This window comes from Takifugu rubripes, chromosome 3, assembly GCF_901000725.2.
Source record: "Takifugu rubripes chromosome 3, fTakRub1.2, whole genome shotgun sequence".
Taxonomy (NCBI): domain Eukaryota; kingdom Metazoa; phylum Chordata; class Actinopteri; order Tetraodontiformes; family Tetraodontidae; genus Takifugu; species Takifugu rubripes.
In genome coordinates, this window is record NC_042287.1 from 7,079,908 (window position 1) to 7,092,872 (window position 12,965).

At 40.5% G+C, this 12,965-nt stretch overlaps 1 protein-coding gene across 10 annotated transcripts in view; it reads right to left on the reverse strand.

The window, feature by feature from the left end:
• ubr4 (ubiquitin protein ligase E3 component n-recognin 4) overlaps positions 1 to 12,965 on the reverse strand; it is a 40,435-nt gene that overhangs the window by 20,213 nt on the left and 7,257 nt on the right. For 5 of the 10 annotated variants that reach the window (XM_029834013.1, XM_029834012.1, XM_029834009.1 and 2 more), the window contains exons 15-46: positions 12,517 to 12,558; positions 9,913 to 10,100; positions 9,634 to 9,790; positions 9,437 to 9,522; positions 9,165 to 9,334; positions 8,682 to 8,961; positions 8,292 to 8,424; positions 8,067 to 8,146; positions 7,847 to 7,975; positions 7,499 to 7,681; positions 7,117 to 7,239; positions 6,777 to 7,006; positions 6,461 to 6,579; positions 6,279 to 6,376; positions 5,986 to 6,143; positions 5,695 to 5,901; positions 5,436 to 5,537; positions 5,256 to 5,356; positions 4,686 to 5,073; positions 4,435 to 4,498; positions 4,093 to 4,284; positions 3,682 to 3,752; positions 3,203 to 3,395; positions 2,455 to 2,688; positions 2,109 to 2,279; positions 1,837 to 2,019; positions 1,579 to 1,737; positions 1,346 to 1,498; positions 969 to 1,196; positions 707 to 864; positions 450 to 624; positions 42 to 243 (exon numbers count right to left, since the gene is read on the reverse strand). In XM_029834013.1, the coding sequence (XP_029689873.1) occupies positions 42 to 243; positions 450 to 624; positions 707 to 864; positions 969 to 1,196; positions 1,346 to 1,498; positions 1,579 to 1,737; positions 1,837 to 2,019; positions 2,109 to 2,279; positions 2,455 to 2,688; positions 3,203 to 3,395; positions 3,682 to 3,752; positions 4,093 to 4,284; positions 4,435 to 4,498; positions 4,686 to 5,073; positions 5,256 to 5,356; positions 5,436 to 5,537; positions 5,695 to 5,901; positions 5,986 to 6,143; positions 6,279 to 6,376; positions 6,461 to 6,579; positions 6,777 to 7,006; positions 7,117 to 7,239; positions 7,499 to 7,681; positions 7,847 to 7,975; positions 8,067 to 8,146; positions 8,292 to 8,424; positions 8,682 to 8,961; positions 9,165 to 9,334; positions 9,437 to 9,522; positions 9,634 to 9,790; positions 9,913 to 10,100; positions 12,517 to 12,558 (5,157 nt within the window). The remainder of the gene's footprint in view (positions 1 to 41; positions 244 to 449; positions 625 to 706; positions 865 to 968; positions 1,197 to 1,345; positions 1,499 to 1,578; positions 1,738 to 1,836; positions 2,020 to 2,108; positions 2,280 to 2,454; positions 2,689 to 3,202; positions 3,396 to 3,681; positions 3,753 to 4,092; positions 4,285 to 4,434; positions 4,499 to 4,685; positions 5,074 to 5,255; positions 5,357 to 5,435; positions 5,538 to 5,694; positions 5,902 to 5,985; positions 6,144 to 6,278; positions 6,377 to 6,460; positions 6,580 to 6,776; positions 7,007 to 7,116; positions 7,240 to 7,498; positions 7,682 to 7,846; positions 7,976 to 8,066; positions 8,147 to 8,291; positions 8,425 to 8,681; positions 8,962 to 9,164; positions 9,335 to 9,436; positions 9,523 to 9,633; positions 9,791 to 9,912; positions 10,101 to 12,516; positions 12,559 to 12,965) is intronic. The other 5 variants (XM_011602405.2, XM_029834014.1, XM_029834006.1 and 2 more) reach the window with 4 other exon arrangements.

Sequence of the window (12,965 nt, forward strand, 5' to 3'; positions counted from 1 at the left end):
AGAAAGGTGAAATTTAAGTAATTTATTTGAAACAAACTTACTGGTAGCTGCAGCTTTGCGTTTGCGGACTGGCTTTAAAATACTGATGCCACTGCTGGGCTGCAGTGCCGGCTGTAGCCAAAAAGATGTGTTTTCCACATTAGCCATGTAGATTCGCAGGCTTCCATCCTCACAGAGAAGAATCATGGTTGTGCGCTGCTGTTCATTGCTGGCAGTATGCCGGATAGCTACCATGTCTTGAATCTAAGAGAGAGAGGAGCAAAATAGAGGAGCAACTAAATATGAGGCTGAAGCTATTGTAATACACAAAACAAAAACTTTTTTTTTTTAAAGAGCAAGAAGCAGATACACTTAATTTGATTTGGTTCTGCTATTTTAACACATTTATTATAATGCTGCTATTTTGGGTATCGTGACATGAGGACTTCAGTACAACAAATAACCCATACCTTTGCTTTGGCTGGCAGAGTTTTAATTTCCTGGACAAGAAAAGTGTCTGGCTTGAGCATGATGACCAGGGGTATGCCAGTGGTCTGCTGCACACAGCACACCAGGCCTGGGTGATTCATTACCTCAGACCACTGACACAGAGCAGGTGACATTTTACTACTGCCACCATTAGAGCTGAAAAAGAGAAGAGGGAGAGTGACTGGGACATCAGTACTTCCAAATGCTCAAGACAGAAAGCAATAAAAGTGCTACTTACCCTTTGACATTGATTGGAAAGAGTCTCTGTACTTCAGTGGTGCTACGGCTCACTGTTGCAGCAAAGGACTTCCCTTGCACATAGCTGAAGAAAAGCATCTGAAGCACATGAGAGAAGTAGACCGACACACCACCACCAGCTACCTGCCCGTTGCTATCCTGGAGACACAATGAAATATTTTACTATCCTTCAACCTCCATTTGGCATCTTAAAGGAATACAATGGATAAAATGTAAAGGTATAGTAATGGATTTCTGATTACTTTCAAGTCTTCATGGGTTATTTCCAACACATTGGTAACATAGAAAGGACCATGCTGAGCACTGCTGGATTCATCCATGAGCTGGGTGTACATGTATCCTGCTGAAGACATGATGGTGATAATGCTCTTTCCCTCTTCATTGAAAAGAAAAGTAGCATCACGTATCTTGGAACTTGGAAGCAGGAAGTAGTACATGGGGCTCAGAGCATCCACTGACAAGTCATAAATCTGTTAAGGAAAACCGTCAAATTGTAAGTGATGATTACTGTTGTTTCCATTACCAAGAATAAATCATTGTTATATAGTAATGTGGACTGGGGAAAAAAAACAATTAAATCAATATTAATAGGAAAATGGTACAGATCTTATCAATATACCTTGACAAAGTCTGCTGTGATGATGGCAAGCTCAGTTTGAGAGCCTGGTAACCAGATAGCTTTAATGATGAAGTTGCCAGTAGCCAGTTGTGGGTGCAACACCAGATGGTCGGACACAGAGCCTGTGCTACTGAATGTTAGAACGTGGCAGTCCTAGAGAGAAAAAGAATGTTAAAGTAATAACTACAATTCCAACTGCCTTTTTAAATTTCGGTAAAAACCCGGTTTCTGACCTTGAGGCCACATACAGCCAGGTAGTCTTCATTACAGGGATTGCCTGTGAGACTTAATACAGTGAAAGGAACTGGAGCAGAAGCTAGACGGGTTAGTGTCAGCTTTCTTTTACTCGAGTCAGCCTGTTTCAGGAGAGTGGACAGCTGCAGAACGGTTATCTGTAGAGCAGGAGGGGCAAACATATAGAAATTGAATTTACACTCTAAATATCTAAACGGTATTCTCGATCATGCCCCACATTAGGTTTTGACGCTTACTTTTCCCTTCTCGTGACTGACAGCAAGGTGCTGTCGACGGCCATGAGGTGAAGACAGGACACACATGGCAACACGGCGCAGGACGTGTGCACTAATCAGCTGGCGTATGGTCTGTCCCTGATCACCACTGTAGTTCATCCTCACATTCTCAAATGCACCTTCCTGAGAGCCAAGAGTGGGTACCTGAGGAAAAGTGATACATCACATACACATTACACTGAGTTTCTTTTTGGCTCTTTGAATAAGAAAAAATAAATGTAAGGTCTTCATACCATTAACTGATCTGTCATTTCCACAGCTTTATCCTGAGTGTGCAATTCATTGAGTGCTTTTTGAGCACGACTGCTGCTTCCCACTGCTGATGTTTGTTGGAAGTTTGTCTGGATGGCTTCCATCAGAAACATGAGCATTTCCAGTATGACTGCTGCGGTTGATGATCCCACCTGTTGTTACAAAGAACAAACCTTTAAGGAACACATTGTACAATGCTATACATGTCAAATATTAATTAAATATATCTTAAGAAATGCACTGTAATAATATTTTTCAAGCCAGAGTAAGATTAGACAACAAAACACGAGTAATAGAAATGATACAAAAACAAAAGTTGTTTCTCACCACTTGTGCTAATAACTCTTCCTGGCAGCCATCAATGCTCTTGCAGACACTGCTCTTCTTCGGTCTGTCTTCATCACTAGATTTGCCATCACAAATGGTGACTTTACCCTTTTCGGAAGGCGACGCATTCTGGTGGCGGATAGCGCTGTCGGGCATACGCATTTCACTCTGGAACGCAGAGGACTCTTTCAGAGTAGAGCTTATTCCACTGCTGGGGCTGCGTTTGACCAGGGCCTAGGAACAGCAACATAGTAATGTAAAATGTGAGCAAACTATTGTTTTTTCCCTTGTTTAAGTTTATAATTAACTCTAAGCTCCTCCATGCTATTAATCACTTAATCAAACTAAAAGTTATGAGTTCGTGCGAGCTGGAGGTATATTTTATCTAAACTGCAACAGAAGACAGGTCAATGAATTGATCAATCACCTAATTGTTACAATATGTTTTATATATATTAGCCACATACTTTCCTACCATTATCCATTGAACAAACCTATTCACTGTGACAAACCTAATTGCAATGACAAAAATGAAGCTCAATAAACTGAAAGTAAGATGTAGTTGATGGATTGTTCTACATCACATGCATTTCCAAAAATAATCTTCAGAAGAGACAGTTACAAATAGATTTATATTTTTATAATTTGCTCTAATTTTCTTGTCACAACTGTGGGCTAGCTATAACCCTGGTCAAATGAAATGGCTGGATGAAAGTCAATGGCGGAATGACTTGCAAACCAAAGTTACCGCTGTTGTTCTCTTCCCATGATGACCTGAGGTATTCGGTCTCACCTGGCAGCTGCCATCTTCTTTGGCACCGCAGTCACAGAAGAAAGAGCCATATTTGGCATAGGAGATCTCATGGTCTTTGTGACAGACCTTAGCACACACTGTGCACACACCTACCCCATCCACCATCTTACAAGTATGACAGTGGTACCTAGAGAGGGGGGGGGGGGAAGCACAATAAAGTTGAATAACACTCCGACACTATAGTTCATGACACAACTTTACTAGCATATTTATTGGATGCATATTAAAATCAGAGACTTCAACAAAACTACATTGAATTGTTGTGCAATTAAAAAACTTTATGCATTTATGTTGCATTGGCCAACAACAGTAGATATGTTCTTTTAATTGTTAATTTTCAATAGTTTATTGTCAACTAAAATCCCTGGTTATAGTAAATAAAAAAGAATGCTAATTTTTTTTTTTTTTTTTACCAGTGCTGGTTCATGAACTCCTTCTGAGTAATGGTGAAAGTGCAGAGTTTGTTGCAAAGGGAGTCTTCATCCTGTCACAGAATGACAAAGAAATAAGACAAAAAGCTTCATAAACAACTTATGAGCACACTAAAATAATTGACGATACCTTCATCTGTCATAAAAAAATAACTTCAATGTTTTACTTTGAATCATGGACTGCCATCACACCACTTAAATCATAAACATGAAAGAAATCTTCATATGGATTTTCTTTTAGGCGCCTAATGAGGAAATGTTACTTTAAAAAGATAGATTAATTACTAATTCCATAAGTCATTTTTTGATTAAGTTCTAATTTAATAAATGGTTAAACTGATTTACTTGACTTAAGACCATATTTTAAGATAATAAGAACTCAAGATTTCTCACAGAATCCTCTGCCTGTGAATCATCATCCTCTACTGCAAGCTCCTCCACCCAGTCTGAGTCCACTTCTAAGGCCTTCTCTTCACCCTCCACCAGAAGCGTTGAGGAACCTTGACCACTGCTTTGCCTCAAAGCATTCATTACATCCGCCAGATACGAGATGATGTGGCATGAGCATTCCAGCATGCTGGCATGCTGAAACACAGTTGCAATATAATGCTCAATTAGATAATTCGCCTAGGATTCTGCCTCATTCTTGAAATGCCAAATAAGAAATGTTTTGTGTGGCATTTAAAATGGAAATACATTTCAGTAGACTGGTAAAATATCAAAGAAATACCGTACCTTTCCTTGTGATAAATTTGCGCTCACTTTTTCCACAACATTCTTTTGGGTCAAATATTTTTTACTGGTGAAAAAAGAGAATTTGGATTTAATACCAAGACATTTAAATATGTAGTTACAGGACGAGCGATGAATAGCAATGCAGATAAAATGATTTATGTGGCATGTGTCCTTACATGCACTTTTTCCTGAATCTTTATAGACGATAATAGAGAAATCCAAAGGAAACGTCTATGAGGAGAAATTCTTACCATCTTGTCAACCACTCAATTGCTGCTCTGTGAAGCTGTAGATGACCAACCCCTTGTCCTGCACTGGCCAATGTCGTCATGATGACCATCAGCTCTGGGAAGCCTGTTCCATCGCCATTGGCCAACATGTCTGTTGCCATTGGAATGAGTGTGCTGAGGAGAACGGTGCACACTCCTTCGCCCACCTGGCTATTGTCTCGTACAATATGAGTGGTAAGCAGTTGCAGAAGCTGTCGATTTTCTTGCACTACTTCCAGCTGTTCTGAGTCTTTTGGTGGAGTGGCCGTCATGCGCGTCAACCACGACTGCAGCCGAGGGGGTTCCACACAGGCCAGCTGAGCCAGGGAGCCACACAGACACAAAAGACTGGCGTTTGGGCTCTTCTCCGCTGGGTACAAATACATCATTGTGAGAGTGAGACGTTTTCTATTTATGTATAAATTATAATTGCAGCGTTATGCTGTAAAACTGCTGCCAGGTGGTGTAAAGTTGACGCTACCCAGTAGTTCAAAGCAGAGCATACCTCTGTCTTCTGATAGATTTTAGAATCAAATGCAGCAGGAGACTTACTAAGTTGGAAAAGCTTGGTGAAGAACTTCAGCACTCTGTTGCAAAACTTGGCAGATAGGTTTTCATTGGCCGTTGCCATCATAATTTGCACGAGCTCACCGCTGGAAAAAACACAAACATTTGTGAAGCAGCTCTATAACTGTGGTATAAATGTGGTCTGTTTAGAGGCTGAGCACGTACCCGAATGAAAAAAACTCTTCCATTGCCTTGCGCACTTGGCTACTCTCAAGCTGCTTTTCAAGGTACTGAAGGCATTCTTCAAGGACAGACTCATCTAACCCACTTAAAAACAAAAAAACAACAACCACATTTAAACAGATGGTTAAAATGTCTTAAAGGGCAGAGAGCTGCACACGGCCTTCACTCATTTGCACTGTGTGATCTAATTAAATGCAGAAAAATAGATTCTAAAAATCATAATTGTGCCATATTCTTGTACCTGCTGGGATCTGAGTGATTGGCAATGATGTTGTGACAGCCAGTAACCAAACGCTCATAGATGCGGGCAAGGAAGGCATCAGACTCTGCTGGACCAAGAACGCGCTCCAGTGAGGTGCTGCTGATTTCAGCTACACTCTCTGTGCTACTCTCCAGGATGAGTGGCAACAAGGTGCGCACAACCTGTGTGGGATTCAGCTCCTCGGTGCTGACAAGAGAAGCATGCACCCATATTAAATCAAAAATATGAGTAACCGTTTGAGTTATAGCCTACCACAGGGCAAATACTTACACAATGAGGTCACCAGTGAGGCGAACCAATGACAGCAGAATGTGTTTAAGAGAAGAGGCAAGAGGCAAGGACTGACAACTCAATGTTCCAAGGTGAGCTGCCTGGATGGCACTGATGTAGCTCTCTGATGGAATGGTATCATTAGCAAATGCATTTCTCTAAGAAAGAAGAAAAGACCATGAGTTTCCAAGTAATCCGCTTTTTTAAAAAAAATAATGTACCGGTAGTTGGTTTTTTTTTAAAAAGATAACATAGTCAACATAACACATTTAGTAATCACCATCTTTACATACCCAGGAGCCAATGTTGGGAAATTCATTGGTGTGGATGCTGTTCCAAGTCTCACTTATTGTTTGTACAGCTGATGGCAAGTTCTGCATAATGCTGTGGCCTGTAATTATTACCAAAGTAAAAAAAAACTGACTGTACAAGAAAACTGCATGCATATTTTCAGCCAAGTAATATTTTGACATACCCAGTGTGTTGGCCTTGCAGCGAGTGGACCCAATTGATAGGACTGCAGCATAACCTTGGAGTTTGGCATCTGTGAGTTTGTTGTCTCCTTCTTCTGGGATGTTGGTTAGCAGGTACGACCTAGTAATGATAATCACATTTTAATGATTTGGATCATGATTTGAAAATCATGTATTGGAGTTTAAAAGGGATGACAGGGTTATTACAGACCATTTATCTCACATGCACATATTTGAAGCAACTAGATAAGACAGGATACACACAAGCCTGTGAAGTTGATTGACAAGATTGCAGATATCGGAGTGACTTTTTTTCACCTTGTAAAAGCTGTGTAAACATCAGTGAGTTGTAGTGTGGCAGGCAGAAGATTCTTTGTGATCTCGGATGACTTGGGGGTGCCTGCCTCAATGGAAACCTTAGACAAATGCTCATCCAGGGAAACCTGCACTTTGGAGATGACTGCATCCAATGTATAGATGGCCTGTAGCGAGGGTAACTGATGGAGTGGAATGATCACATTCGGGTCTACAGTGGAGAAGGTGGAAATCTGAAATAGGAAAACGTTTATGAAAAGACAAATAAAGGATCAGTTGTCATTAAAGATTTATTTATGGCTAGCCATGCATGCTGTATATCAGTTAAGATGGTAAATATTACCTGTCTGGCAATGTACTCCTCAGCTAGCTCCACATCATATTTCACAGTGCTGCATTTTGCAACTGTCATCTCAACCAGAGATGCTGCCTGATCTGCCTTCATTCCCTGTTTCACCAAATGCTCCTGTTGTGCGACAGTGACATAAACACACACCCAGACTTAAAGAGACACAACTGAACACAACTTTTTTGTAAAACAATAAGAATCTTTTTCAGAAGGATGTCTTCAATGGTTCATAGTCGCTGTCAGAATAATCAAACTCATAGTATAGCACTGTTATTAAGCAATCAGAATTATCCTCTGACAAAAATGGTATTATTTGAGTAATTCAAATATGATGTAGCAATGAAAAATTCTGGAGGACATTTCAGTTTCAACAAACCTTGATCCAATTGACATAAGTCGACACCCGAAGACGTGAGGACCACCGCAATGTGTGCAAGATGTCGCTCTCACTGGGATCACCAAAGCCCGTCTTTAACTGTTCAATGTAGGCTTTCGAGGGTGGTAAAATGCCAAGAATCCTCCACAGTATCAGAAAATAGTACTGAAGGGAGCATGCCTCCTGTGTAGGGTAATGAAATTGCACTATTTTAATTACTAAATATCTGATTATTGAGGTTATTGCTTTCTAGGGAAGTAACAGACTCTGAATCTTTTACAATTGTCTTCACTTTATTCAATCGTGTTTATAAAATTCCAGATTTTCTTTTTAATAAAGAGTTCTCACCATTGCAGTAATGGGTTTGTTGTCATGTCTTCTCGCTATGTCAAACTCAGAGCCGGCAACAAGCAGCGAGATGAGCCAAGTGTACAGCGCATTATATTTGACTGCTCCATTCAAGAGCTTAGGAAAGACCTAAAATGGAAAAGTGTTATGTGAAGAGAACAGGGCTGAACATTTTTACCTGGTAACTATTTATATCATCATCATATTGTAATGGTCTCACATTGATATCCAGTCTACTGATATCTTCTTCTGATGCTTCAGGTGACAAAAGGCAGTAGAACTTGGGCTGAAGATTTGAATCTAAGGGGGGAAAAAAAGCAGATTAAGAGCATGTATCCAGAATGACACAGAATAACATGCAATACCCTACTGCTATAAGTATTTGCATGTGTTCCATGCAAACTGAGAAATTACCCGCCATTTTAAATGAACAGTCTCTCCTTACCTGCTGAACAGTGTTTGATCCAGTTTTCTTCTACCTCTTTGAATGAACAGTAAAGTGGAAGACTGCTGTGTTTCCCAGCATCCTGAACAGATCCAGGCTCTGAGCTCGGAGGGGTGAGAAGGTTGTACTGCACCTATTTAAAAAAAGCACACAATGTCCCTTACCCAAAAGAATCCAGGAAACAACAAGGTAAATTCACTGAGACACGGTGGTCTTATTTTCAAAAATAAGACCACATACAATTGATTCAATGGGAAAGTAATCTGAATACTTTCAATCTTTAGCTTTTTGGGCAGTATTTTGCTTGAGAACCAGGAAATTACACTGCAACATGAATAAAATGTTTGACTTAAATGGAAAAAAAAAAAAAAGAGAGAGAGAGAAGGTAACCTGCTCAAAGAGGTACAAGGGTGTCTTGGAGTAATGGCGCAGCAAGTAGTCAAAAACTAGACACAAGCGGGCCAAATGGAGAGGAACAGCCTTGAGCTGGGAGTCTCTGTTCTGTGCCACCTCCATGATCGTCTGGGTGACCAAAGTCAGGACGGACCGCCGGCCACGCTCTGACATATTGTGGAACAGAAGCAACAGGAGTTGTAGGTGCTCTACATTAAGATCTTCATCTCCATGAACGGAACTCTGCAAAATGTGTTGCTTCAAAGTTCCCAAAAATCTATTAAAGACAACAAAATGTAGGAGAAGAAAAGGACAGTTTGATCATTGACACACGATATTAGTATAACATCATTGACGCTGCATATTTAGGCATGTTTTATATTTATCTCTTTGATACTCTCTCATTAATAAAATGAGAATCGTGAACCAAAAAGTTCCTATTAATTGTGAACCACACAACAATTGACATAGATGCCATACCGTTCCCACACTTTCATGCACTCTGGTACATCAGGTTCCCCTTGAACACTGGCTTTGTGTTGCCATATTAACAGAAGTCTGGAGAGGACTGACAAAGACTGGGGGTGAATATACAGAGGCCAAGGCCCCTCGGAGAAAGGTGCAATGCCCAGCTGCTGAAGAAGTGTGTTCTGGAAATGAATGGAACAACCAACCATCGAATTAGTGATTCTGAAATGACAGCATTGTTGATGACTGTACATAGCTTTTGGAAATATGAGCATCTCCCTCACCTGCAGGGCGGGGGATGGAAGGTCAGATGTTACCAGGGTGTGGTTAAAATGATAGAGAGCCAATGAAAATGCTTCATCTGAGGAGCCTGAGAGGAAACAAGGCAAATTACACAACTAATAGGAATTCTGACAATCGTGAGAGAACCAGACAAGCGTCTATGAAGTAACAAAAATGATATATTGCACTGCATATGTACCTTTGACGTCCTTGTCCACATCCTTGATGATGCTGGCGAGCGTTGCCATATGCTGCTCTGTGAGGGACACGCTCAAGTAGTTGCGGATGAAATTGTTCCTGGATTTCAGCATTGAGGTGGTGATGAAGTTGAGAATACTGGAGGCTAAACCGAGAAACTACAGGGGACGAAAATACTTGTCAAAAGGGTTGCAACGGAAAGACTTTAACCAAGATCAGCTCCATTGTTCCTGGCTTAATTCCACCCTAAGAAATTTGTCATTAAAAGGGTTTTTCTCACTAGCTCTGGGTCTTTTCGGCCAGCTAAAATGTTTCCATTCTCGCTCTGATTCTGCTTGCTGGGACTCTTCAGTCTAGGCGACGTCTCCAAGGGTGGGGGTGGAGGAGGGGGTGGGGGGGCAACTTTGTCTTTGGTAGGTGAAATTGTCTCTTCAAACCAAAGCCCCAAGATGGGCTCACTGTCATCATCTGCAAAAACAGGGACACATATCTGAAATGAGTGGCTGTATGAGATTTAGAATTCATGAGACATTTGTGAGGCATTCGTGTTGTCATGAAGAGGAAAATGCGTGTATCAAACTGATGTAACACACGGCCGGGTTTGGACATACAGTGTGTTTTCTGTGGGTGAATATCGACTTAAAGGCAAAGAATAGAATTTTCCCGCCGCCAACAATTTCTGAGGTATAGCGTTACGTAAAATGTTGATATCCTCCATTACATGTACCTTTAATCAACTCATGCTGTAATGCTTCCAAAAGCACGCAAAACATCCGCACATTATCTACTCTTGTTGTGGAAAGGAGGAGAAAATTGGAAAACAACTTTTTGATACTCAGTGTTAGTTTATAATACAAAATGTACACCTGACAAATGGGAAGAATGACTGGTTTGTTAATGCATAACAAGAGTATTGAGTTACAACCATCCTATAACGTGGACTTCAGAAATGAGAAGTGTGCGTTTAGGCCAGATTCAAACTACAGGGTTGCAGTTGGCTTCTAACCCAGTTTTATCGTGGCCAGAAGCTGTCCAGTGCAGTATTATGGATACAACAAATAAATTAAATGGTTGTAGTCCAGGTATCAGGGAGGACCTTAAATGCAAAACAAGCAGTTGTGTAATATAAGGTATATGGCACAACTTGCTTATCAGAAACCTTTCCTTAATTTCTTCTGATTGTCTCAAACCTCAAGTAAAGAGAGCTGAATAAGAGCTCCTAAATTCTCTTCTGAGGTTGAATATGCAACTTTCTCAGTCAAGCCAGTGCAGCAACACCTGAAACGGATGCAGATCATGCATTTAGAGGAGTAGAGTCACTCTGATGGTGATAGTTTGAGCTTAGGTCTTTCTTACCCAACAAACAATTTCTGCCCTAATTTATTCTGCTACCAAAGACAATCCCAGTAAGCAAAAGCTCAATTGACTAAATACAACCAAGAGAAGACACAATGCATCATTTTTAAACATCAGGCACTCTCACAGCTAATTGTTACTAGGTTATTCCACCATGACATTTGCTTGGACTTGTTACTTGTGTTGGCAACACACTAAACACACATCTTAGCAAGCAGTGCCCGTTGAGACTACTTCTTTCACTCGGTAATGCCGTTAATTAAAAAAATAAAAATCTAGCAACACTTATTGCACTACTCATCACACCCTAGCGGCACAATATTTAACTACCTAAAATAGAAACAAACCTTTTGATTATGTAAAGAATATCACTTTAAGTTGATATTCACTTTTGCATGCAACACAGAAACATCAGAACAGACAGCATTATGTGACTAAGCTCATAGTCTTCTACAATATTCAAGAATAATACCAATGTTCTGACATGGGTCTAGCTTTCAGACATGGGACATTACGGTTCGGGTCAGTTTAATCACAGCATCAGAGGTGGAAGTTGTTCTAATCACAAAGTCGCTAACGAAATCAATGTGTCCATAGTTAGGTTGCTGCTACTAAACTTGTGCTCTGTTATTCTGGAAAAAGCTAGAAGGAATTGGTGTTCCAATTAAACATGATTCATTCTGAAACAAACCATGAATTAGCACCTGAAAATGCAAAAATAAATGTCTTTCTAAAGGTTTTCAGATACATTCACCTCCTGGCCAAGAACAACTTGTACACTCAGTAATCTACATGAAAACAAAGTCTACTGTTGGTCTGAAGAGCTTTCAAAATATATTACACACATATTAAAATGAACGATCTTTCTAAAAGTCAGACTGACACCAAATAGATGCGACTAACAGTTCAATTCCTCTTACGTGTTATATTCAGCCCCTATCATCGGCCCTCTGTGCGTACTCTCCAGGTCACTGCCTGGTGTTTGACCCAAAACCCATTCCATGACCTACAAAGTCATTTTCAGAGATGGACAGACTATTAATTACCACTGTGCTCTTTGGCCACTGTGCCATTCGGTCATCTACAAATCTAACATGTGTTTTGACTGACTTACATTGTCCTGAAATACTGTTCAAATATGTGTTGTTTGCATTGCACTCAACAATACCACTGATAGTTTTTAACAACAGTTGTAAAAGGTGATGAAAATCCTAACCAAATTGAAATGGCGCATAGGGTGCCATTATTTAATTTTGACATGTCAACACAACTGGTATTATCCTTTGAACCAAATGGAGCCACAAAAGAGTCTCTGACAAAACACGTGGATTCAACTCATTAAACCTTAGATTTCAGCTGCAGGCAGGCTTAGAGTTGTTTTGCCAAAGCATCTAAATCTGTGGCTCTGTCATTTTCTAAACTACCAGGCATAAGAGCTCAGATCCTACACACAAAACAATGACAAAATGGATCTCAGACAGTGAGGTGAACACCAAGTCTTGACCCGAGTACATAAAAAACCGCTGACCTGAGACACAAGCTGCACTTGTCTTCTCCTGTCTTCTCTCTGCTGAAATAGTAGACACTGTCATCTACGCTGCCACTGTGTGGACCGGGCGAAGAACGGAAATTATTTTTATCTTCATCTTGTCACTCCGGTCTGACTGACTGACCCACAATGTTCTTGTTTCATCGCTTCACACACTCATAAAGCAGCAGTGAGATTAACTTTTTTGCAAAGCAGCTGCTTGCAGAGTTAAAGCCGTCGTGATTCTCTGGGGGGTATAACAGTCTCTCTAAAAGATGTGTTTGGGTTAAGTCCGTCACATCTACAGTTAAAAAATGCCTCAGTTTTAGTTTAATGCCTCATATGTATTCAGATTCCATAGTCAGCTGAGAGTAGTGAAGGATACCGTATTTTCACGACTATAAGGCGCACCTAAAACACTGAGATTTTCTCAAAAAGCGACGGTGCGC